General features: G+C 43.0%; 1 protein-coding gene across 2 annotated transcripts in view; it reads right to left on the bottom strand.

Moving 5' to 3' along the window:
• Positions 1-452: 452 nt before the first annotated feature.
• Positions 453-27394, bottom strand: part of PTPRO (protein tyrosine phosphatase receptor type O) — a 248354-nt gene continuing 221412 nt past the window's right edge. For both annotated transcript variants that reach the window (XM_058743573.1, XM_058743572.1), the window contains 8 exons: positions 18226-18316; positions 17094-17170; positions 16122-16256; positions 14718-14840; positions 9771-9925; positions 7567-7702; positions 2718-2838; positions 453-1737 (listed from right to left, as the gene is read on the bottom strand). In XM_058743573.1, the coding sequence (XP_058599556.1) occupies positions 2734-2838; positions 7567-7702; positions 9771-9925; positions 14718-14840; positions 16122-16256; positions 17094-17170; positions 18226-18316 (822 nt within the window). In that variant the 3' untranslated portion in view covers positions 453-1737; positions 2718-2733. The remainder of the gene's footprint in view (positions 1738-2717; positions 2839-7566; positions 7703-9770; positions 9926-14717; positions 14841-16121; positions 16257-17093; positions 17171-18225; positions 18317-27394) is intronic.

Here is a 27394-nt window from a genome sequence, read left to right on the forward strand (position 1 = left end):
ATACATTATCAACATGTCCAAGAAGGGAAATGAAGAGGTAGGGGTGAGAAGAGGAGGTGGCAGCAGGGAGGCGAGAAGGAGAGGAAAGGAGGTAAGAACTGACAATGCCTGAGGAGCCCAAGCTGTTAACCTGCAGGGTGTGGGCATCTTCTGCTGTTCCCCCTGCAAGGTGAACCTGACACTCGCTGGCCAGGTCTTGCACAGAACAGTGCCAAGGTCCGCGGTGGCCAGGGCTCCTCGGTGACGAGAGACAGTAGGGTGTGGAGCTGTTCACTTGGCATCCTTCACCACCACTAAGGTCACCGATAAAATATTAAGCTGATCCTGGGTACATGGCTTCATGAAGATGATCGGGAATGAAGGGAAGCCAGGGTGAGGGGCAGCCATCAGATCAGATGCACAGAGGAGAGCACGCACGCGCACGGGGAGGCAGGACAGTCACGTTGCCACAGTGAAGCAGTCAGCTTGTGTTTACTTTCCACTCAAAATGTTTTCCTTTGTATATCCATACCATCACCTCTTGTTTTTTAAGGAAGTGACACAAAATAACAGGCTTCACAATGCCATCAAATGTCACAATGCACAGTCATGTACTGTAATTGTACAAAATCGGAAGAATAAAATGTTACTAGTTAACACTGGTTAAAATGAAACGGACAACCAAAAATGAAACCAAACGAAAAGAACTCAAACGCTGGAATCCATAGAAACGCTTGACAATATTACCCAAAAATGCCGCCAAATAATTGTCCTAGCATGCTGCAGCTCATTGCCATAACTTCATAAGTTCCCAGCTCTTTGGGGGAAAGAAAGTGCGTTTTCACAGCCTACAGTTCTCAAAGAAACAGCTTTCACATGTCTGCAGGTCAACAGATAAAGGAATGCAAACTCCAGGCACCAAGGTTGCTCAGACAGCAGTGGAGTCTAAAGAGTCCTTCTTAAAACCATTCTGAACCAGATCTGATTTGTTGAAAAAGAATCTGGAGGGTGATATTAGTTGAAGAGGGCCAAGGAAAAAACACTTAGCTGTTAATAAGGAAGAAAACCATCAAGAACTAGAACAATTAAGACTTAAATATTTTTCCTACTCTACTTTGAAGCTGAATTACAGCTCTTCATATTTGGAAAAGATATGCAGTTGATCCGTGGGTACAACCCCTCTCTCTTCCCCCCTGCACCCTCCCCCCCTCCTGATCCAGCATCTGAATGTCGGAGTACAGATTTTGCCAGTTCAATTTCCGTGAAGCAGAATTACGGTTTCCTCATGTGTGGCCATGCCGCTTTTTAACAATGAGGTATAATTTGATACTAACAATGCCTGTTCCCTCTTGGGCTACGGGCTTGATCGGTCATGTGGGTAGAAAACAATTCAACTTCCTGATAAAATCACACATACAAAAATTATTGCACTTAGAAACAACAACAACAAAAACTCAGCCCAACCAGCCAAGGGCCAAGAAAACTCTTCTTCGGAAGTGCTGTGCTTCCTGCCCTTTGCAGAGCGTCTGGACCTTTCTGGTGTTCGGTTGAATGTGGTCCGTTATTCAATGTCCAGAAGTAAAAGAGTCCAAAAGACACTGGAGGCTCTTTAAGGCTAAGTCTTCCCGGTGCTTCAATGAGATAAATTATCTCCTTGGCCACATACTACAAAGCAGGGGCTCTTCTTAGCAAAATGGCTAGCAGCACCCCTAAAAAACTCTGGAAGCAAGGGAGGATGGGTGCATACCATGTCCTGTCCTGGCGGGGGGGGGGGGGGGGAGTGGGGATGGAGAGAGAGAGAGAGAGAGAGAGAGATTGAAAGAGAGAGTAAGCGGTCTGGGAGGGTCAAGCCAAACACGGACAGCTCTGTGACATAGGTTTATCTGTACATCTTTCTCTGTGTAAGCCTTTCCTGTGGATCTAAATATCTTTCCCTTTTCCGCAGATTTGTCTCTGTCTTAGTCTTTATCCTTCCTGCCTCTTCGGGCTTTCTGTCTTTTGATGGGTATGAAGGTAGAATGCTAATCTTACCTTGCTACCCACTGGTCCATACGCTATTTATCCTTCCATTTTCCTGCCACAATGCACAGCTACCTTCTCCACACCCTGTGAATGGTCCCCCCCACCCCCACCTCAGTGTAGTCAGATACATTTCACACTCCGTTTACTGACTTGAATTGGCATATTGTTACTTCAGCTAAGATTACTTACACCTCCCAAATCTGATCTCCTGGTCGAATTTGAGCACAAGGCACCAACTATGCTACTAATGTTTTCAGGAAGCTCTCAGGAAAATGTTCACATAATGGATGAGATCAAGGCATTCTTAAACTCCACTATTCTGAGAATATTGCCAATACTGTTTTTCTTCTCTGGGATGTGTGCTCCAGCTCACGTCTTTTTTGTAACTAACCCCTCGTATGACCCTTGTAATCAATGAAACATTTGCACAAAATATCTAGATAGAGTTGGGTGAGAGTATCCTGACATTTCGTGCATGGATCCAATATCAGACCAATTTAAGGTTCAGGTGGAGAGAATGAAGGTCATGTCACAAGGAGTTGCTGAAGCCCCTAATGTCACACTTACCAACCCGGGTACATGGAAGCTCTCAGATCTGCAATGGTATTAATCTCGCCCTATGACCCCACTTGTGGGGGCAGAATCCACACAACTGGTGACTGCTGCCTTTTGTTGTTCTAAGACAGAGTGCCCGTGATGGCCTTTTCTCTACTTACTGCTCCGGGTTCTGAACTAGGACTTGCTAACATTCTCGTAGATGACGTCACTGATGCAGAACTGTTGTTTCTTCTTCGTCCACATCAGCTGCACACACTGATGGATAAAAATGTACTGCTCCTGGTGCATAGGACAAAAACGTGTTTCAGAACAAGATATTTTTGTGCAAACACGTTCCAAGACAGACTATTTTAATCCTATGGCAGGATTAAATACCATGATGTCAAAAAACAATTTCCATTATTTCTGAAATAATTTTGTCACTAGGAAATCCAAGAGAATCCACTGTAAAAATATTCTGATTAATAATAGAGTTTACGTAATCACCGCTTAATGCTAAAGAAAATGTCCAATCGATAAATCATGGGCCTCTTTTGAAAAAGAAAAATAGTGTATCACTTCATAATATACACCAAAATAAAATCCAGGAAGTTTACTAAATTAAGCCATAAAAATATAGGGGGGGAAATATAGGTTAATTTTTGTCTGATTCCTTTTAGGAAGGACTTTCTAAACTTCAAAACGATGTAACAAATCACAAATGAAACTTTGAAAGTACTGTATATGAAAGTGAAAAGAATAAAATAAAGGTCAAACCAGAAACTGGGAGAGAAAATTATTTTCTAGAATTATGACGAAAAGTCGATACCTTTACTTTTCTTTAAAATTCCTCCAGTCAGTAACACACACACTTAAACTGACAAAATATATCGACAATTAGACCAAATATTCCTAGAAGGCAGGGACTGTACCTTTTTATTCCTAATGTCTAGCACTCAGCTTGTGCTTAGTAAATATTTTCTGAAGTAAACCGAGGAAATATTAAACCATAAGCAAAAAATGGCGACATAATAAAAAATGTAAATTAAACCAATTGTTTTTCATCCATGACGTGAGCAAAACCGAAGGGGAAAAGTCACATTCAATGATAACTTGAGTTTGTTGAAGCTGTCGTTTTCATCTGTGGTTGGCAGAGGTATTATTAATAAAGTGCTAATAAGTGACACTCTTGACGCAGATAGTAAACAAGTGGGAAAAGACCCCAATTAATGTTCTATAAAAAGGAGAATGGTTGAAATAAGTTACAGCAGATCTATACTGAAACACTAGTCAGTCTTTAAAATGAGATTTATAGAGTTTGGGAAAATTTGGGATGATAGATACACAGAGCAAAATGTTAGGTGGAAAATCAGAATGTAAAATTAGCATATGTATATGTAACATCGAAGCACAACTGGATGAAAGTTATACTTGACTGAAGATGGAGATAAAATGCATCAGCATATGGAGAGTAGCTGTCTTAGTGCCATGAAATCAAAGAAACTTCATGATCTTTCTACTGTGTCTTCATTGCCTAGAGCGTCTCTGTAAGTAATACCATTAGAAATAACCTTGAAATAAAAACCAGTCGTGGTATTCACAAGATTTAAGGAGTCTTTTGTACAACTTTATAAAAGATAGGTTAATGCTTCAAACCTCACTGAGTTGATACCTAAGCCCAATCTGTATTTTTCAACAAGCTTTGGAAAAAATACATTCCCTTATTTTTTAAATGTTTTTATTATTTTTGAGAGAGAGAGAGAGAGAGAAAGAGAGAGCCCAAACAGGGGAGGGGCAGAGAGAGAGGGAGACACAGAATCCAAAGTAGGCTCCAGGCTCTGAGCTGTCAGCACAGAGCCTGACGTGGGGCTCGAACTCATGAACCTGAGTTGAAGTCGGACCCTTAGCCCACTGAGCCACCCAGGCGCCCCCTATATTCCCTTATTTTGTGATAATATCGTCAATAACTGGCTACTTCTTCTCATTATCACACACCACTCTGTTGTTTCTGGTGTTGTGTCAGGCACTGGGCACAGTTAAGGCCAGAAACTGCCTGGCTCTTCAGTGCGTAACTATTCAGTGGCCAAACTTGGGTGTCAAAAAATTAAAAAAAAAAAAAAAAAGTAGACAGACCACAGGCAAAGTAAATAAAAGACTATTTACAGACACATCCTTGAGGGCCCCTGAGAAGTCTAAGCTGCCGATCAGGAGAATGGCTCCTCAAAACAAAGCTGTCACTGACCTCCAGGGAAAGCCTATTAGAAGAAAATCAAACAAAACGTTTGATAAAAATAGAAGAGAGCCCAGGAGAGGGGAATGCCATCCATACAGAGCCCTTTACAGTTTCACCGTGCTTGTCTAGGTGATATTTCCATGAGGTGTGCTGTACGATTCACAAATGCATCATTCACATTTTACAGATGACGGAGGGCCTGTGAGAGGTGAAGGGGGGTGTACAGAGGCCATGCTGTGACCCACGCCCTCACGGGGTCTCGCCCCACCACCCCTACTCTCTAACTGCCCTTCCTGCTCTTGTGGAGAGGCCCAGACCACGTGCCCGGTCAGTTGAGAAAAGGCAAGAGGGCATGTCAACGCTGCAGACCATGCAGCATGTTGCCGGGACGGGAAATGTGCATCTCAGGACACAGCTGTTTTATCAGTAACTTCTGCAATTGCTCGAGTGGGGCAGGGTGGTGGAATGGAGATGGCACGGAGTCTAGGGGAGCCAGGGAAATTAGAAACCAGCCACGGGAGGAAACCCGGTACACAACACGCAGGCGGTTTATAGAGGGTCCGAACTGGCCTCTTGAAAATCATTAGTGTCAACGGGGTACTGTGGGATGATAAAGCTGAAGGAAATAATTGACTCTGCTCCTTACGTGTTAACATCGGTCAAGTAGAAGACAGAAGGTCTGGGGGGTATGAACGGGCTCAAGAAGGATGTTAGGAAAACCCTAACATTCAAAACACAGGCTGAACCATGATGAGCATAGAAGCCACGAAAAATAAAGGTAAATGGACAAGATGTTTCAGACGTAACTAACAAAACGGAGACAAATAAATAACTCCAACTAGAAAGCATCCGTTGCAGAATCCTGAGGGAACTCAAGAAGCTGGAACAGTTGGAAAAAATCAGTAACCTGTGGTGACCTCCGCCTCTTTTACTGACTGAGTTTTCCCACAAGAGTTCAGGGAAGGGATGCTGTACTTTAAAAAGACCGTTTCCCTGGAGATGTCAACCTAAAATGCTGCCCCAAACAAAGAAGCCAAACAACCAAAATGCGGGGCCAGAGCGTTAGGGAGAAAAACAAAATACTTCCTCAGCTCTGCAGAGAGGCACATGGAGGCTGCTCTAGTTTTGTGCGATTACCACATGCGAGGAAAGATAATGGCGCTGAGAACTGGATGGAGGGTCGGCCATGTGAAGGTAGTTTTTAAAAGGGGATTAAGATTCTGTAATTGGGAAAGCCATAGGCAAACAGGCTATAATCAAAGTCTATAAAGTTATAAGAGGCATAAATTAAGTCAATGGGGCAGACAATTCATCACATCCAAAATACTTAAAATAAGGAGTGGCCCTTTGAAGGCTGGGGATTACTATACATAATGGGGACATTTTAAACCACATATGAGGATGTAAATTTATAGAAGTGGAAACCAAAAATATGGACCGATTCATAAAGCACTGTTTAATCACTAGGTAGTGGGCTTCTCTGGGGAACCAGCACATTTCAAGCTTACGATAAGGAGGTAATATTAGTTCACATCCCCACCACTGTAAATTAGAAGGCAGCAGAGTTGGGATGTGAGTGGGTTCAAGGAAGTGAGGAAGCAAACACATCATCAATGAGGCACCTGCGTGTGAATGGGTCACTCTTTCCAAAGTGGTATGATCTTGCTATAGCTCAGAAATAAATACCATCCATCGGCTGTGTCCAGCCTTGGAAAGGTGGGAGTGGGGAGGCAGGAGAGCAAACAGAGGCAGAGGAGAAAAACCGGGGCACTAACAGCAGCCATGGCTGCACGCTTTTTGAGTTAGACTGACATCTAGTGGTGCATCGTAGAAAAAGCAGGAAAAAGACTAAGGCGGCATTTAGGCTGGAAATGGAATACGAGGTCAGGCCTGGTTGTGTTGTACTCTACAAGCATTCCTCTTGCACACCCCTTGGGGGAAAAAAAGGGATTATTGTAAGCCGGAAGCTAAGAAGTCGCGACTATGGTTTGGTGATTAGGATCAGGAACAAGCTATTGTGCGTAGGCTTCAGGGCGCCCCCAGGTGCACACCTGTTGCTGTTTGGAGGCAGTGTGTGTTGTGTGGTGGCAGCGGCCCGGGGCTGCCACTCCAGCCGGGGTGCATTCTGAGGCTTGCAGGGAGGAGAAGGCTTGGCTGAAGAGGAGGAGGAGGGAGCATATAACACAGCTGGATATTTCTGGGGGATGTTCCCTTGTTGTTACAATGATAAATCCATTCATTTAGACCAAGGGAACTGGCTGCACTGCTAGGTTGGGAGCTGGAAAGCCTTAAAATCATAAGGGGGACAGGAAGCATAAATCAACCCTTGATCATCATCAAAAGTGCATTGGGACAGAGGGTTATGGAGGACAAACTAATGCCAAACTAACTGAACCAAATCTAGCATTTCAAGTATGAATTAAATCGTATCAGTTCCACAGTCCCCACTCGGTGGCATTTACCCAGATTGGCTGTCACCTTCACTGAACTCTCAGTCTGTTCAAAGAGGCTTTATTCTATTATAGATATCATAGATACATCCACGTGCTCTGGATTATGAAGGGCATATGATGCCAACAACAGTGCCAGCTCTATGCACTGAAGAGATTGCTAGAAGCTAGTATCTTTTTTTTTTTTAATACCCTGAAGCAGTTTGAACATGCACAATAAAAAACTGGGACTAGTGGATGCAGAAAAAAAAAAATGGACACAACAGTTTTGAAACATGAGATTGAATAATGAGAAGTTTCTCATTCCAGGGCAAATTTGAAAATGCGTATTGATTCTGCTCCTACCTCCGTCTGCACCATAGACATCCGGTATGATCGCATTTCGGACACCAGCCCTAAGATGTCGACAAACTCGTGATCCCGAATGTGCTGCAAGAGCCTGTCCAGGGCAATGAATGTTCCTGTCCGTCCCACTCCAGCACTACAAAAGAGTGTTCAGACAACATATTCCTCAGACATATTCCTCTGCGCTGTTGCAAACAAACTGGCAATTTAAATCCCACCGCCCCCCCCCCCCCCAAACTACAGGTGGCACCACTGAGAAAAGGGAAGAACTCCTGAGAGTATTTTCCTAACCGATTTTGAAGCGTGCAGTTGTGGTCCGGGGTGTCGTTCGATGGCACATTTCTGACTATCCCTGCCACCCCGCTTAAGGAGATGTGGGTCTGCACTGCCTCACACACACCCCCTCTCCCGCAGGGCCCTCTGCTTCCGGAGGAAAGTGATGATTCCATGTAGAGCCTGTTGGAGAGCTGATACACATAAACCGTTGCAGCGTTCTGCGTAACCTCAGAGTTAGGCACACACACGCTGCTGGAAAGTCGGCTTGAGATGCCACACGCCAGCTCTAGCTCTGGGGCTATAGCAACTTGTGTGCCGTCAGGCCTAAGTTGAGTTCACCATCCCAGACCTTCCTTACAGCACACCGGCCATTCTGGTGGGTCCTGGGCCTGCTTCAGTCTCCCAGTGATCTTTTAGATAGTTGCCTCCAAATCACATTTGATATTTGGACTCAGTCTCTTCCAGTCCCCAAATCCCAGGGCTCAGAGAGCAGAACAAAGTAGGGCGAGTGACTGACACTGACCACCGCCCACCGGCGGTCAGGAGAGCCCCCAGCTCTACATGTTCAAGTCAGCTCTTCTCTCCCAACCACTGAGAGGCTGCGGATTGTGAATTATGGTAAAATGAGAAAAGAGAAAGTCTCTGCTGGGAGAGAAATCCAACACTAGAAGCCTCGAGTTCAGAGATTGCTTTTCTACAAGACAACTCTTCCCTCCTAAGACTTACTGTCTAAGAGAAAACGTTCTGCCTCTGGGTGAGCACCCATAAAGTCACATCCAGAACTGTGGCTGCTTCCTGCTTGGAAAGGAACCATGAGTTTGACCGCGTGGTTGAGCACCTTTATTTTCTGCTCATGGGAAGAATGGTGTTGAAACCAGATAATGTTGTCTGGTGACACCTGTGAACACGTGAGGTGAACTCGCGCAAGAATATCCTCCCTGATCCCAAACTGGGTAGCTTACAAAGTGTTTTTCTTTCCGGACAGACACAGACACATACTGCTCTCTCTCTGCCCCCCCCCCCCCCACACACACACACTCCCCTAGCCATTCTGGTTCACAAAGGCCAAGGTGTTAGACCCAGGATTATAGACTTATTTACTTAGGTTGATATGGCTACCAGTGCCTCCTCTAACATCCCCATTCCATTTCTATCTGTGGCATACAGTGGGAACATATTTATATCCCATGCTCTTTGGGGGTTGCATAAAAATTTTGCAACGAAATCATGTCACACTGATGGATTTTGATGGAGATTTGGTTCACTTGGTGAGAAAGAAAGCTTAAATTCAAAGATAATGTTTCTCCTAAGGAATTAGTGTGGCCCTTGTTTTTGGATAATGTGCTAGATCATACAACCCCTTTCATTTGAGCTGTCTAGAAATTCAGAGACAATCTCTAAGAGCAATCATAGCAAATGTCTATCTTAATGAGCTGAATACTTTCATTTCTCCTTTCCCTCATCTTGCTTTTATGTCTATTAATATTATTCTGGGCTGTGATCGGCTATTTTTAATCTGCCCTTGCAGTTGGCCATGTTACAAACCACTCGGGATCTCTCATAGGCTGGGGTAATTCCACACAGTACCTAAAGGCACGACCTTTAGAGACCGTGCACCTGGATTTGAGTCCTAACCCTTCCACGTTCTGGCTGCACAAATTTGAGTGAGTCCCTTAACCTCCCCACTTCTTTCTTTCAGCTAAGAATGAGAATAAAAATATCTATCTCATAGGCTATAGGAGATAGGAAAAGCCACGTTATAAGCAAATTGTGTACCTAGTAAGGTATCAGTGAGTTGTAAATGTTATAAATTCATAATTCATTTAATCGTTAATTCACTGTGCTCAGGGATTCATGGACTGGTGGGTGATTCCCTTTATAAAGCAAAGCCTGTGGTGCTGCGACAGAAAATGCGGCTGATGAGTTACCTGCAGTGCACGATCATGGGGCCTTTGCTCTTGGTAGCTTGCTGTCGAACCACGTGTACAAACTGAAGGATACTTTCTGCAGCATTTGCTGTGGGCACACCGTGATCAGGCCACGCCGTGTAGTTGAAATGCATCACATCCTGCATCTCGTCAGCCTTTAGGAGAAAAAGCCAAAGTGAGCATTAATCTCTCGGTCCACTAGCCAGCTGGGCCGGGCCGCCACTGCAGCTCACAAGTTAATGCCATTAAGAAGTGAAAGCCATGTTCCACTCCTGGTCAGCACGCTTCCCTTTCCAGCTCTGAGGATCGTGTCTGGCACAAAGCAGGCCCTGGGGAAAAAATACTAATTGTTTAAAACTTCAAATAGTAGGATAAATCGGCGAATCCAGGCCTGTGTGGAGATGAGAGCATAAGCAGATCAGGGTGTGTATTCTGGCTCGGCCGTTTAGCAATGGTATCAGCTTTGGCCCAAAAATACCGTGGGAGGTGCTATTGGTGACCCTCCCCCATAGGGTCCCCTTTGCCAGGCTGACTGCCCCTTTTCCAGCTGCTGCTAACAGCATATGGCTCTGTCCTCCTCATGGTTGTCCCTCCACGAAGGGAAATGCCTTGCTGGAGTGTGCCTGAGAGGATGTGTTCTCCTACTGAGGGCAGTCCACAGCCACGGAGTGACCGATATTGGGGTATAAAATGCCGGCCCCCTTACGTCGGAGTGGCACATGTAACTGTACGGTGCCGTTCATGCCCCCACACTCCCCATGGTATGCAGCTGAGGCTAGAATTCAGCTGAACCCACAGCTGTGCCTGGCTCCTTCCCTGCCCTGTCCTCTCCTGCTTCCCTTGCTCCCTTACAGTTTTACCCAAGATCATACTTGCCATAACTCACCAATAGGACAATCCCGGTCTTGGGCTCTGACCCAAGACAAACTGGCTGAACAGCAGGTTTCTCATACCTAAGATGCGTCTTTTTAGATGTTAGAGGACAATACGACCTATCGCAGGGGTTGTTGGGAAGATTAAGTGTGCTCACGTCTGTGAAGGATGGACCTGTCAGATATTAGCATCACTACGACTCCATAGTTTCCACCACTCTCTTCCTTCCAGCTCAGTGCATTTATATGGTTGGCTCTGGGAATCCCACTGAGTGGGTATGTTTTGTACATGTATCTTATTCATATTAACCCATACATCAAATATATTGTTGTCCCCTCTGAACTGAGTAATTATCAGGATAATTCAAGATTCACTCTTTTTAGTCTCTACTAATTTGTAAGCATAAAGATTTATTCTGTTCTTGTTATCAACAGTCAGGAATATTCCAAACCCAGGCCCCAACAAAGATCTAATTCACTCCCCTTCCCTCAAACTTGGCAAGAGCCTAAAATCCCCTCAGTGAATGGAATACTGTATCATAATTTGGAAGAATTTGGCCTGGTTATGAGTTTGAAACTGAAGTTAGGTTCAGGCATTAAAGAGGAATGAATTCCAAAGAGTCAGTGGTCTTGGGTGGAGTAGAATTTGTATAAATATAAGTAAATGCATAAATAAAGCATATAAATAAACACATAATAAGATCTGTATAAACATAAGTAAATCAGCACTCAATTAGACCCACTGTCCCCAGACACTTAAGGCTAAACATCCCAAGCCACATGCAGTACCTCCCTCACCACCTTCAAGGGCTCTTTCTTAGACACATAGAGCATGACGTCTGCAAAAATGTTGCCCCTCTCACTGCTGTTTTCAGGAAGTATGGCAATAAAGTAACCCAAGCATAATAAATTGTGCATAATGACTCCATTACTCAACACCATGAGGACCGAAGGATGCTCAATCAATCACTAGACAACTTCGGTTGCCCAGAAAACCACACAAAAAATGTTAGCTCTCTTCAAAGGCTGATTATAGGCTTAGTTCAAAGGCTTGTTCATTGTAGGCATATGTGTGTGTGTGTGTGTATGTATATGCATATATATAATTGATCTGAAAATGTCTCCAGCTAAAATGAGCAAAGTGGTTCCAAAATAGGCAATGCTTATATTGTCGTTAGTCTCTCTACAGTTGTAAGACAGAGGTATTGGGGTGATCCCTGGTCAAGCTGGATAGCAAGGCACACATCAATGGGGACAAAGTTTTGCTGGTTTTAGTTTCCAGTTCTTACTCAGTTCATGCCAAGTTTTTAAGCACTGGACAGTGAAAACATGTGTGCTATGGTCATTTTCCTCCTTTCTTCATTGAAGGAGAAAAACTTATTATCTTAGCCGTTCCAAAATCTCTCTTACCCCGATTTCCTCACTCATATACTTTTATCTGGTTGTACTCTGAAAGTTTCCACATATCAATAGAGAGGGAATAAAGAAGAGTGTAAACAAAAATGGAAACAAATAGAAAAGCATATTCATTGGCAAGACACAATGTTCTTTTAGATTCTGCATTTATGGCCAAAAGGGGGCCCTCTAGGACCAAATGCTCATGACTGTGTCTACCGTACAAACATCTTACCAGAAAGCACTATTACTCAATATTTTATTCTTATGTTTCAAGCCCTTCACATGATTGTCATTAAAAGATAGGTCATAAGTTAAGACCAAGGACAAGAAGGGACCCCTGGGTGGCTCAGTCGGTTGTGTCCGACTTCAGCTCAGGTCATGATCTCGCTTTTCACGAGTTCGAGCCCCGCGTCGGGCTCTGTGCCGACAGCTCAGAGCCTGGAGCCTGCTTCGGATTCTGTGTCTCCCTCTCTCTCTGCCCCTCCCCTGCTCACACTCTGTCTCTCTCTGTCTCTCAAAATAATAATAATAATAATAATAATAATAAAATAATAATAATAAACGTTAAAAAAATTAAAAAAAAAAAAAGACCAAGGACAAGAAGCATAGTATTGATCATACAGTGATCTCTGACTCTTCCCTGCCAAGGAAACAGGTATGGGAACAGGTGTTGTCTTGCGCTCTGCAGTTTCTTATCTCCTAAATCCAAACCTAGGGAAATATTTGTCCTACATTTTTCCAGCAGTTTACACTGGCTTCCCAGCTAAAATAGAAAAAGAAAGCAGGATTCAAATGGCATTCAGATTGTCAAGTATTTTCTCTGATGGAACGTCTTTCCAAGTGCTTTATTATATTTGAAATCCTTCTTTCATTCACTGATTTATTCATTCCACAAAGATTTTCATAAGTGGCTAAGGGTTGGGATTATAAAGCTTATTAAAACGGGGTACTTGCTTCCCAAGCTCACACCACACTGGGTGAGACGGACACGAAGGGAGAGAACTGCAGCCATCTCTGATGTCTTGCGATAGAGCAGTAGGTGAGACAGAGCAGAGGCGGAAAGGAATAAAGTTGTCTAGAGACTACAGAAAGCTTAACAAAGGAGGTGACATGTGAGCTGAAACTCTGGGTGGGAATGTGTTTAGGGAGGAGATGGCCATTTCAAAGAAAAGGAACAGCATGAAGCAGTCTGCTAGGGATTTGCCCAAATTCTCATTGTGACAAAAGTCATTGTTAACTACCAGTGGTTAAGAAGTGATTTAACTTGCAAATACAGTAAGTGGCTAGTTCACGAGTACTTATGCTACACTGACGGGGACAATATTTGTTTCTATTGTGCATATTAAGGGTCACCAAACATTTTCTATCGAGGGCAGAGAGTAAATATTTTAGTTTTAAGGGTCATTTGTCTCTGTTCCAACGACTCAAGCTTGATGCAGCACAAAAATAACTCATGGGCAATATGTAAGCAAACGTGTCGCCATGTTTCAATGAAATGTTATTTGTGGACACTGATGTTTGAATTTCATATAATTTCCATATTTGGTGTGAAATATTATTTTTCTTTTTTTTTCACGCATTTAAAAGTTTAAAACTCATTCTTGGCTCATAGGTTTTACAAAACAAGCAGTGGTCAGTTTGTCCATAGCCCAGTCTTGAACCCCTGATGTATACAGTTAGGAAGTGTTGTTTCTAGGCAGAGAACATTGTGATGAGGACTTTCCTATTGAATGGTGTCCTCAACAGAGAGCACGTTTAAGCGAGTACTAGAAAAATTCCCTCCTATTTTCTGGGACTACTGTGTGTGAAGAAGGGTGATTGGTTGATAGGGGCACCCAGCCTGGCACACAAACATTGGGCATGGGCTCGAAGCCTAATATTCAGAGAAGTAGCAGACCCAGGACAAATACACTTTCCTTTTTCTTTTTTAAATTTTATTTGAGGGAGACAGAGAGAGAGAGAGAGAGTGGGAGCAGGGGAGAGGGGCAGAGGGAGAGAGAGAGAATCCCAAGCAGGCTCTGTGCTGTCAGTGCAGAGTCAGACATGGGGCTCGATCCCACGACCCTGGGATCATGACCTAAGAAGAAATCAAGAGTCGGACACTCAACCGGCTGAGCCACCCAGGTGCCTCTAGACTTTTCTAACATGCTAATATTCAGAAATCAATAGCATTTGAAAAGAGATATGGAACCATGATTAAAAAGAAATAGCTTTGAAATAATAAAAAGCCAAACCATAACAAAAAATAAGGAAAAAAGCCAAAGAAAACCAAATCCAAACTACTATATCATGGTTTAGGTGTTTAGTTTAAAATTTAAGTGTGCCTTATATATCTTAAGTATACCCATCCATAATTAGTATAAGTAATGAGAACTTGTCAATTGTAACTGGTGAGCAGTGGTGCCCTGTGTCTCCTACTGCCCTGGGCTGATCTGAGATGGAAAGGTGCAGACTTTTTATCCCATCTCCTCGGGATCTCCAGGCCAACCATTTCATTCACACAGCATTGCTGATGAAACTGGAAATAAATACACTAAAAGTGAGATTTATCTCTTGAAGAAAGCAGTGCTGCAAAGCTGGAAGAGCTCATAGTCTTACATGATGGGGGGTTGGTCTCTGACACGTCGGTGTCCCTCAGCATGGGGACAGCCACCTGAACTGGTGCTTCATGACTTACATAGTTGATCCGGAAGTGTCTGCAGGCCCAGTCTTCCCGTTCTTCCTCTGACATCATCTCCACAGTGATGTCCCCATAAGCTATGGGTTCTTCCGTGAACGGCCAGTAATGGTCACATTTCACCTGAGGTGACAATAGCACACAATCTTTTATTTATTTATTTATTTATTTGTAACGTTTATTTATTTTTAAGAGGGAGAGAGACAGAGCTTGAGCAGGGGAGGAGCAGAGAGAGAGGGAGACACAGAATCTGAAGCAGGTTCAAGGCTCTGAGCTGTCAGCGCACAGCCCGACGCGGGGCTCAAACAGTCTTTGCAACCTTGAGATCATCACCTGAGCTGACTGTTGGATGCTTCACCGACTGAGCCACCCTGGCACCCCGCACACAACCTTTTAAAACAAACAGGCTAGGAAAGAAATAGTCCGTGCTCACTTAGAGAAAACAAAATTACAGTAAAACCTTGGACTGCAGGTAACTTGTTCTGTGAGTGTTCTGCAAGAGGAACAAACACTTCTAATAAATTTTAACTTGATAAATGAGCAATGTCTTGCAATGTGAGTAGTATGTGATGCTGGATGTCACATGATCACAACTGAGCCAATGGTTCTTTCTCTCTCTCTCTCTCTCTCTCTCTCTCTCTCACTCGGGATTGTGGGCATAGTCTCCCATGCTCAGACACTAAGTCTCAGGCTGCGGTGTTTGGCAGAAATCAGTGATATTTCAGAATGTTGGAAGGTGCCCACACTGGCCCTAGTGTATTTTTTGTCACTTCAAAGCACATATGGACAGTCCTTTGCTTTTCTATACAAGAATAAGCTTAGGAATGCTTTGCTTCATTCTAGGTCAGGCTGCCTGCAGATATAGACCCTTTCCTCCGCTGCCTTACTGCCAGTTACATTCAATACAGTATGTGACAAGAGTTTATTCATACTGTACTGTGGTCAACATCTGTTAGTGATAGTGAAAGCCGTCCTACACAATAACCCTCCCTTCTCTGGTCTCCCTCACACCAGCCACGAAGGTTTTCAAAGGTAAGTGCAGGTTATTTTGTTATTTTTCTTTATAGTTTGTATTTTCCTTGTTATTTTGTATTATATTATAGTATTGTAATCATTTTATATGAATCTTTTTGAGTTCGGGAATAAAGCATCTGAGTTTCCATTACTTCTTATGGGAAAAGTCGCATGATACACAAGTGCTTTGGATTACAAGCATGTTTCTGGAACGAATTATGCTCACAAACCAAGGTTTTACTGTACTTGCCTCTGAAGAGCTGTATAGTATTATTGTGCGCATTATAAAAGAAGCAAGTGGAAGTTTCTGGTACATAGTAAACACTCCAGCCATAGCCCTGGCTGATACAGATTTTGCTGCCAGTGGGAACAGCCCCATTAGACACTTACCCTTCTTTTCTCATTACACTGAGTGAGCATGACAATAATCTGGGACTTCTGTTGTAGGACCATCTTCCAAAAGTCATTTCTGGTTTCAGGCAGTGGCCCCTGTGTGGCAATATACTCCTGGGGTGAGTTGTATCCCTGAAAGATTAAGTGACAAAGTAGTCACCCAAGAAGCTACTGTCAACACCAAATGCTATTCCACGCAAATGAAGAAAAACTGAAAATGTACTGGGGATAAGCCTAGCAAAGGATCACACACCTAGGTAATGGTTCCTCCCTTTCTCATCAAAGAGGTAATCAGAGTAACTGACCCATGTAGGTCGGCGTGATTGTAAGCATTGTTCTCTGAAGTGTATACATACAATCGCACTCACACCTTTTCATGAGAACTGTCACTAGTTTTAAAATAGGGGCTCAGGTGGAGCCCTTTGAGTTGCGTTGCCAAAACCAAAGCTTATCTATTTATTTTTAAATGCTTATTTATTTATTTCGAGAGAGAGAGAGAGAGAGGAAGAGAGAGAGATGGGGCAGAGACAGAGGGATAGAGAATCCCAAGCATGCCCCCCACTGTCAGGGCAGAGCCTGACGCAAGACTTGAACTCATGAACCTTGAGATGATGACCTGAGCCAAAATCAAGAGTCTGACACTTAATTGACAGAGTCACTCAGGCACCTCAAAACTGAAGTTTAAACACAAAAAAGATGATGTTTAATATAATTACTTACTTTCACTCTCACTCTTTACAAAGAAACGTGAACATTACTAATCTATGGGCTTTTCCCCCTATTTGTTATTCTGAAGTGGGATACTGGGAATTAATAGGATAATTCTTCAGAGTTGGGTAGCCAGGTGGAGAATGGCTCTCTTTTTAACTGTTTGACATATATATATATATATAGCTCTAATAGTCCTCCTGTGGCTGAGCTAGAATTTGGACGCCTGGTTTTAAAAATTTTTTATTGTCTTTTACTTACAGGAATATAGTTGGCATTGATATAGTCTGCGCCTTCCTCTTCATTCATGGAGACTAATCTCACTCGGCTAAAGTCATCTGTAAAGAATAAGAAGAAACAATGTCAAAACTCCGAGTGGAAAGAAGGATTGCCTTAACTTTCTCTAACCAACAGCAAGTCGGAGCAGCCCACGTTTCCTTTAGCCCACTTGTTTAAATAAATATAGAAACACCTCGCAATCACCATTTCCTCCCCATCAGCTTCTCTGTCCTTGTCTCCAGGCTTCAGGGGGATTGTGTAGGATATTTATAGGAACTAAGATATCTGGTAGGTTGTATGGAAGGCTGTAGAATGTAGCCTAAATCCATGATTTCCATGTCACCTAACACATCCAGAGAATCCACTGCCTTTGGGAAACCCAGAGAAGATGGGGTTGCATGGACTTTGTGCAAACAGACTTCAGATGAGAAAAGTAAATTCTGAAATGCGTATAGATGTAAAAGTGTAAATGATGACACTACCCAATTTTATCAAGAAGCCTGATCAAGGAAGGGTTGTCCTTCTAGAGCTTTTTCACCTCTCTTCTTTCCCATTCTCCATTTTCTCCCAGCATCCCCCACCTCTACCCAGTATGGCAGAAAGTTAAATCTATATTGGAATGTATTTTAATTGTCCTATAAGTACTTTATATTACTCTTCTCTTGAATGTTGGCTTTATTACAAAACGATAAGCAACAGCAGAACCTGCCAGAAGAAAGAGGAGGTATTTTAATACACCACACTCTTGCTGTTGTCAGGGAGTTGACTGAAAGTAGTTTATAAGAGCTCAGATTATCTTACCCCGAGTTTGGCTAAGACTTTTAGATCTTACCCCGAGTCTATTATCTCCAAATAGAGATAAAAAAGAGCCAAATGGTCAGTCTTTCCTTCTCAGACACAATTCATTTGAAAGCAAAGAAATTAAATCTTCCTACACAGGACAGAATTGAGTAACACGGAAGCACGCTTGGGATCAATGCAGTGGCAGAGATGGCCTTGAGGATCCAGACCACAGCTGGGGTTAGCCAGAGATTGGGGAAACTAATCCATCTGCAGTAACAGTCCGTCAGCCTTTGAGAGACGACACTAGGACAGGCTCTAGTGATAAGCTTACATGGTAGGATGTTTGTGTAGCGATTTTTACACCGGTTCAGTGGAAGGTCTGCAGCAAAATGTGGAATGTCCAGTCCAATCAATTTTAACTCCTGTAAATGACAGAGAATAGAGTTGAGTTTCCGTACTTGATGTGGACTGGGTTACTGTTCACATTGGCTTACTGTTCACATTGGATTATTCCTCACTCCCTGCCTGTAATAGAAGCATCACCCCCCCCTCTTCCACATGATGTTCCAGTAGCTCCCTTTTGGGGCCGAGCATGCTTCTCCATTCCACTGTTCTCCACTTGCGTTGGCCCATGAACTTGGGAAGAAATCATTCCAATCAGAAGCAGTAAGTGTGCTTGCTCAGTTTGGTTTGCCCTCCTGTGCTGCAGCCATCTGCTGTGATAACACCCAGGGAGGTTGCGAGCCCCAGAATGAGGAGACACTTGTAGCAGACCTAATTCTGACCCATGGCCTGAAGCCGGCCTGTCCACTGTCCTAAGACCCTTGAATGAGGAAAATAAATTCATGTTGTTGTGGATCAGGGTGCCCGGCTGGCTCAGTTGGTTAAGCATCTGACGCTTGGTTTCGACTCAGGTCATGATCTCACAGTTTGTGAGAGCCCAGCATTGGGCTCCATGCTGATGGTGTGGAGCCTGCTTGGAATATTCTCTCTACCCCTCCCCTGTTTGCTCTCTACCTTTCTCTCTCAAGAAAAATAAATATTTAAAAAAATGTTGTTGTGGATCACTGAGATTTTGAGATTTACACTATATAATGCTTATATAGCATTACTGGAGGAACAGCTGACTAACATAATACGTAAATACCCTCGGGGCACCTGGGTGGCTCAGTTGGTTAAGTGTCTGACTCTTGATCTTGGCTCAGGACATGATTTCACATGTGATTATAAATTAGAGTCCCATGTTGGGTTTTACACTGATGGCACAGAGCCTGCTTGGGATTCTCTCTCTTCTTCTCTCTACCCCTCCCCTGCTTGTGCTCTTTCTGTCTCAAAACAAATAAATAAAACTTAAAAAAAAAACACTTAATTCCAGTGGATAGTTTAGTGATCATGGGGAGAAGGTAGGAATTATGAGTATCATTCAAGGTGTAGAAAATTTGAAAACAGAGACATTTCAGATTTTTGGAAGTATGTATTAACTGAAATTTATATGATATATGTAAATATTCCTATTCTATGAGGTATTTCTCCTGCAGGCAACAGGCCCTCAAGAAGTAGTAAAAGAAAGACTGAGGAACGAGTAGGGAATATTCTCCGTGTTACAAGATATAAGATCTACAGGCACTAAATATCTGGTAATAAATTCAACAGTAAGGATGAATCAGTAATGGGTAGGCAAACCCATCAGTGAAAATAGGAACATCCAGGTACCTGTCTGTGTGTATCAGTACTCTTATAAATCCAATTTGTCAGAATGTACATTAGTAGGGCAATTTTTATATAAACAGACAACCATCATAATTCAAAAAGATTATGTTACAGGATGCAGGCGGCTTCTAAGCTTTCATCTCTTATAGGAAACAAGCAATTACAGTCAGGTCACCTGGATTTTCCAGGAAGCATCATTCACTCTGGTCTGTGTGAATGGCGCTCCATATAATTGAACAGTGCACAACCAGTGCAGCAGGTCTGGTTATACCTGAACAAATTTCAGGGAACTATTAGTCAACAGCATATAGAACCATCTGTGAATGGAATCATCTGTATGGTATGCACCTTTCTATAATACTATTCAGTGAGGCAGTAGAGAAACCACCTGCTGTAAGTTTTTTTACTTGTATAGTATGTTAATGTTGCGCACACATTTAACTCTTCATAATTCCTCCCAATTTTTACTTCAATGAATCATAAGCTGGAGGAATACATATCTGGGGGAAGAATATCTGGGGGAGACTCTTGGAAAGACTTCAGTAGGGAGTTGGAGACACTGGTGATGTTTTGAGAGGCTGACCAGGCATATCTCTTTCATGGCCTTTCTGTGTGGATTTAAGTGCTTTTTGCAAAGCATATGCTTTAAGGAAATAAAGTTCTTGGGTCTTTTGCTGCTTCCCCATAAAAGGTCTTTGACAGCTGGATGTGCTTACTGGCCCTGGGATGCAAACTTGTGGTCAGCACGAATGGATTGACGTGAATCACTCATATTTCTCTCCTCCTTTAATTCTGCAACTCTTTTGGCTTATTTTTAAATTTTTTTTAGAGAGAGAGAGAGCATGCATGTGCAAGGGAGGGAGTGGGAGAGACGGAGGGAGAGCGAGAATCCCAAGCAGGCTCTGTGCTCAGTGCTGTCTATGTGAAGCTGGACGCAGATCTCAATCTCACAAACCATAAGATCATGACCCGAGCTAAAATCAAGAGTTGGTCGCTCAACTAGTTGAGCCACCAAGGTGTCCCAACACTTTTGGCTTTTTTAAGATCACAAAATCTCAAGTTCCTTGGCCCACGTTGAAGCCAACCTTAAAGACAAGCCATGCTGACTTTGATCCTCCATTCACAAAATGGGTTTTTTCCACTCAGGCAAAATACATGCTTGGTAAATGCCTTTAAACAGAAGCTTGTCACTGTCACTTTGTAAGTGGTTTTCCATTTTAAAGGGTTTTCAAAGACTGTATTTTTCTTGTAGGAAAATCATTTATTTTTATCAACTTTAAACCAAATCAGTTATTTTTAGGTTAGTTCCTCTTGGCAGTAATAAGCTTATTTAGATGATGCATCCATTGCCTAAAATATTTTGGAAATCTATCTCCTTTAGAGAGTGTCTTTATAGATAGTTTGCCAAAACATATGGCGTATTTTGTTGTACCACTTAGTATTCTGTAAGATAAGGCTAACAATAAATACCTCCATCCCTCAGTCACATATAGCGACTATCCACTGGAATGATTAAACTCAACAAATATTAATACAGTACTACTGGGCACCACCTACTGGGTGGCTCAGTCGGTTGGGCGTCTTTCGCTCAGGTCATGATCTCACTGTTTGTGAGTTCAAGCCCCATGTCAGGCTCTGAGCTGACAGTGCAGGGCCTGCTTGGGATCCTGTCTCTGTCCTTTCCCCCACTCATGTGCTCTCTCTCTCTCTCAAATATAAATAAACATTAAAAAAAATACAGCCCTATTGATAACGATTATGAAATGCTGGTGTTATGATGCTTTGTTTTGCTTTGCCTGTATACATAGTTTCTCCCTCCTTTGCCATTTGTACTACCAGACCAACAACTTTCCCCACAAATCCCCTGCTTTGAGGACAGACTGACGAGCCACAGGAAGAGGCCTCAGATACAAAAGAAAAGTGTGGAAACAGATTGGAGTTGAGAGCTGTAGCACATATGGAAGCTGACTGAATGGTAGAACTTTAATTGTGTGTTGTCTCCCTGCTGTAAATGCCCTTAGTTGATAAGAGAGGTTTAATTGTCTGAACACTGTAAATGTAAATTGCCAGAGCTGAACCGTAGCAAAGCAGGAACAGGAGCGTATACACAAAATGCTTCACCATCTTTTGTAATTTAGCCTGTCACTAAGTGGAAAATCAAATACTGTTTCCGGTTCAGTGGCTTTGTAGTTATTTTCTTTCCAACCATATGGAAACTCCAGAGGCTTAAATCTTCATAAAGGCAAAGTATGAGGTGATGGCCCGAAACCAACATAAATCATTTTTGAATTTTCATTTGCCAGTTTTGTTTCTGTCACAACTTATCATTGTGTTTTTTTCCCCTGGGCCATGTAGTCATTTGCACATTGGGCTCAGTGGTGGCTCCCCAAAAGATGTGTCCACATTTTAACCCCTAGAACTTGTGGTTGTGGCCTTATGAAAAAAGAGGCTTTGCGGATGTAGTTATGGATCATAAGATGAGATTATTCTGCATTATCTGGGTGAGCCCTGTATCTAACAACACGTGTCCTTGGAGGAGAGAAGAGAAGGCCACCTAACGATGGAGACCTAGATTGGAGTCATGCAGGCTGCAAGCCCAGGAGTGCCTTGAGCCACCAGTAGCTGGAAGAGGCAAAGAAGGGTTCTCCCCTAGAGCCTTCAAAGGAAACACGGCCCTGATAACACTTTGATTTTGGACTTCTGGCCTCTGCATTGTGAGAGAATACTTCTCTATAGTTTTAAGTTGCCAAGATTGTGGTAATTTGTTATGGCAGGCCCTAAGGAACGAATGCAATCCCCAAACCCAATGGCAGTCTCTGTCGTGTGGGCTGTGTTTGAAGCGTGCAGGTCTTGGAAAGCAAAGCCCAAACACACTGTATTAGTCTGTTCAGGCAGCCATAGCAAAATGTCATAGGCGGGGTGGTTTAAACCACAGGAATGCATTTCCCACGGTCCAAGAGCCAGGTGCTGACAAGGCAGATTTCATTCTGAGGCCTCTCTTGACTCGCACAGAACCATCATCTCACTGTGTGCTCACGTGGCCTTTCTTATCTAACCCTACTTACCGTCCCAAGACCCCACCTCTTCCACATATCAATTCTGGGAGAACACCTCCAGTCCATCCCATGCACATTAATCTTCAGAGAAGACCACAACCTGTATTCTGGCTCTAGAGTCTGTAACAATGTCAGCAGGTGGTAAGCACTTGGGACAGGGTGGACATCAGAATCGGGTGAGTGAGATTACTGGACTACAAAAGAAGTGAGGAGGAACAATGGGACCAGTGGTATTGACAGAAGCAATGCCATCCGTAGCAAGTAAAAGGCGCAGTGGAATGGGGCAAGGTCTGGCTGGTTTCCAGATGAACACAAAAGGGCACAGGATTTAGAACGAAGTATTTAGTGAGGCTCTGCGTTCATCTGAGGGCCGCCATAACAAAGTGCCACAAACTGGGTGGCTTAGTGCAACGGAAATTAATTGTCTTATAGCTCTGGAGGCTATATGCCCCAAATCAGGGTGTCAGCAGGGACCTCTGGCCGCTGTCACTTGTAGAGGAATATAAGAGTATCCTTCCTTGCCTCTTCCTAGCTTTTGATGGTTTGTTGGCAATCTCACTTGCCGCTGTATGACTCCAAGCTCTGCCTTTGTCACCACATGGCATTCTCTCTGTTTGTCTGTGTCTTAACACAGCTGAATTTTCACAGAGACACCAGTCAGACTAAGAGCCCACGCTAGGCTAGTCTGACCTCATCTTAACTAATTACACCTGCAATGACCCTCTTTCCAAACAAGGTCACATTCTGAAGTGCTGATGGCTAGGGCTTCAACATGTCTTTTGTGGGGACACAATTAAACCCATAACAGGTATTCTAAAGGAAGAATAGGGTGCATTAGTAATGGGCATCTCCGGGAGGTGAAGGAAGACCGGATGAGGACGCCAACCTCAGGAAAGTATAGCAGTAGCCTGCAGGGCCCTGGCGCTAGGATGGGATTTAGGGGCAACATTCCAGTCAGTGGTACAGACACTGGGAAACAGAGACCAAACCTAGAAGATTAGGAAGAGGAGAGAACTCAGGTCTGAGAACCAAGCAAGACCTCTGGTGTAAGAACTGTTGGAGAGGGTTCAAGGTGACTTATTTCAATAACGACCATGGGCAGGTCTCCAGTGCACTGGATGGAACACAGGAAAAAACAGCTGCAAACAGAGGCTATCAGAAATCAAAGATCATCTCTCATGAACTATGTGGCCAGGAGTGTAGCTAATCTTGACCTTTGTAACCACATTTCTGAACAAAAACGGTAAGGGCTTTCGCCAGCATCCTGATCAAACCAATACAAAACACAGAAATTAATGGCAGAATGAGCAATATATGGTATGTCTCGTGGACGCTCACATTTCTAGCTCTAAAGTCTGGCTCTTCAAAACCTTTCCATATGAGACATATGAAAGGAGGACTTGAACTTAATCCCGGAGCCCCAAACCTCCTTAAGTAAAGATGTACAGTTTCATCAGAAGGATAATCAATGTTTCCAGGAGATCTAAAATCAGATGCAGAGTGAAAAAAGAATGTATTTAGTGAGTGCAAATTAGCAAGTCGCATAGCTTCATGTATGACTTATAGCCGTATTGGTAATATATGTAAATCCAGACGTTAGTTTCAATTTGCATAATGCTTATAGATGATGTGATTTCTCAATATGTGTGTGATCTTTCAATGTCAGTATCAAAATGAATATAAAGTATTAAGCATTCATAGAAACAGGACAAATAACTTCAGCTACTGAATTTAGTTAGACCAACGATTCAGCCATCTTGATACCCTCTTGGGTTCCTATTAGAGTAGGAAAGCTTTTTTTTCCCTTAAGCTTTGATTATCAATTTCAGGAAAATCTGAGGGCTGCCCTGTGAAAGGTCTGACCTACATCCTGAAATCAGGTATGGGAGCATGAGTCTTTGGAAATAGCTGAGGCTATCCTGGCATGGAACCTGAGGATGTGGAGCCGGGTGGAGTTGGAGGCTGGCAGTGCCTGGGAGGCTGGAGAATGAAAAAGGAAGTGAGTCAGGCCAATGGGTCACTGCCTGGGCAAATGTCAGCTCAGAAAATATAGCTGAGCCTGTGATTTAAAGCAGACTTCTGGAGGGGCACCTGGGTGGCTCAGTCAGTTGAGCATCCAACTCTTGGTTTCTGCTCAGAGCAGAGATACAACATGAGGGCATGGCACCAAATACATTACCTATTTGACCAACAATGTTCTAAGATATATGAAAAAAAAAGCTTCATAATAAATGAAGATACTAAATACTCCTTCAAATCATGGTCTAGTGGTTAATTTCATGTGTCTACCTGGCCAGACTATATAGTGCTTTGTCAAACAGCAGCCTAGATGTTGCAGGAAGGTATTTTTTTTTAAATGTGATTAACATTTGAATCAGTGGGATTTGAGAAAGCAAATGACTCTCCATGTGGGTGGGCCTCATCCATCAGTTGAAAACTCTCAGAGAAAAGACTGAGATCCCCTGAGAAGGAAGGAATTCTGCTTCCAGACTGCTTTGGGACTTGCGTAGCAACATCAATTCTTCCTGGGGGCCACAGCCTGCCCTGCAGTTTTCAGACTTGCCAGCTCCCACAACTGTGTGAGTCAGTTCCTTAAAATAAGTCCATCTCTTTATATATATATTTCGTCTATTATATTATCATATATAGGATATAAGATATACATATTACAATGATTACATAAAATTAAATATATAATAATTACATAATGTAATAAACTTATGAAAGAATTATATTGGTTTTTATATTGTATTAGCAGTTTGTGTGTGTGTGTGTGTGTGTGTGTGTGTGTGTGTGTAAGTTTTACACCCAATGTCGGGCTTGAATTTATGACCCCAAGATCAAGAGTCACAAGTTCTACTGACAGAGCCAGTCAGGTGCCCTTGCATTAGTGTTTATACATGTATATGTTTCTTATTGGTCTGTTTCTCTGGAGAACACTAATACCCATGAGTTAGAACGTGTGGATATTCCCTTGTCCTACATTTACTATTTCTCAAAGGAATACTATTGACCTGGGACAGTACTTTATTGTGCAAGACAGTCTCACTCAGAGCAGAATATTTATCATCCCTGTCTGCTTTTCCATTGAATACTACTAGTAGCTTCCTTCTAAGTCATTAAGAGAGCCAAAAGTACTCCCACACCTTCCCAAACTCTCCTGAGGGGTAATCCCTGGTACTGGCCCAGTTGAAAACCACTGACTTAGTTCAGCCTACTCATTTTATGGATGAAAAAGTTGAGGTGATGAGTAATTGTGGCTTTTTTTCAACATTAGTTAATGCCAAAATGTTAGTGAGAATTAAGACTTTTGGATTCCCACTTTAGTACATTCCTACCTTCTTTATAAGTCCTATGAAATAAGCCTGGATGTGTTCATTTATATATCGAAGATATCAAAGCTCTCAGCATGTTATAAATTAAACATTATTACATAAAATTTATTACTCCACTTTTCACAATTTTAAAGCACCTGAAGCTAGGATCTAATCACTTCTTGTGTGGTTCTCCCAGTGTCCTTTCTTTGTTTGGGATTAACGGTCTCCTTTGGTTTAGCCAAGTGGTTCCAGTAAGAGCTGTCCTGTTCTTACATGATTCCGCCCTCTCTGGCTGTGGTTAGTTTGAGTGGACGTCACAACCCAGGTCAACCAGTCAGAATTGGTTGTGAATTTTCAATCTCTGAATAAGAAGGAGAGTCAATAGTTCCCTTTGGAAATTGTGGAAACCAGCATGTGACGCTCAGGGGTTGGTTTGTAGTGAAAGAAAGGGAAGCCAAACAGAGAGAGAAACAGAAATGAGGAAAAAAACGAGGGTAGGGGGTGTCCCTGCAGGGGTGTGGCCTTTGGTTCCCACATACCTGTGACTGAGCTGCTTCCCTTTCCTCCCCCTACTGGAGCTCCGATTGTGATTCCTTTGATTACATGAGATAGCTCAGCCTCTTTTGAACAAATCCCCTCTTTCTTTGGTCTAGACTAGCTTGAATGCTGTGTCATTCACAACTAAAATCATCTTTCCTTTTTACCAGGAAATGGTAAAATTTGAATTGTCTTTATAGTGATGCAACCCAGCAGGACAATAATAGTCACACTGGGCTTTGATGGCACAAACCAGGAGGTACTGCGAAGCCTCCCAGCAAAGGCAGTGTCACCAAGGTAATATAATCCTGTAGGAATTAAGAACTGGAGATTTCAATGAAGTTGAAAGTGTGCATGCATCCATCATAATTGCCATCATCATTATCAGAATTACCTAGACATTTATTTTTTCCTGAATTTTGGCTTAAGCATTCTTATAGAAAGTCTCCTTTTTTCCTGAAATGCCCTCCTTGCCATAGATCTCCAGTTCACACAGAATTTCTGTTCTTTGAGATACAGCATTGGTGTAGCATCTAACAGCCTCTTGTGCCCTTACATGCAGTGGGTAACTGAGCTGGGCTCTGGGTAGAATTTTTTTTTTTTTTTTTTTTTTTTTTTATTTATTTTTGGGACAGAGAGAGACAGAGCATGAACAGGGGAGGGGCAGAGAGAGAGGGAGACACAGAATCGGAAACAGGCTCCAGGCTCCGAGCCATCGGCTCAGAGCCTGACGCGGGGCTCGAACTCACGGGCCGCGAGATCGTGACCTGGCTGAAGTCGGACGCTTAACCGACTGCGCCACCCAGGCGCCCCTGGGTAGAATTTTTAATGACACAGGGTCCTCGTTAGGGGGCTTTGTTTTTGATAATGTGTACGGTTC

This window comes from Neofelis nebulosa, chromosome 8 (genome assembly GCF_028018385.1).
Source record: "Neofelis nebulosa isolate mNeoNeb1 chromosome 8, mNeoNeb1.pri, whole genome shotgun sequence".
NCBI lineage: Eukaryota > Metazoa > Chordata > Mammalia > Carnivora > Felidae > Neofelis > Neofelis nebulosa.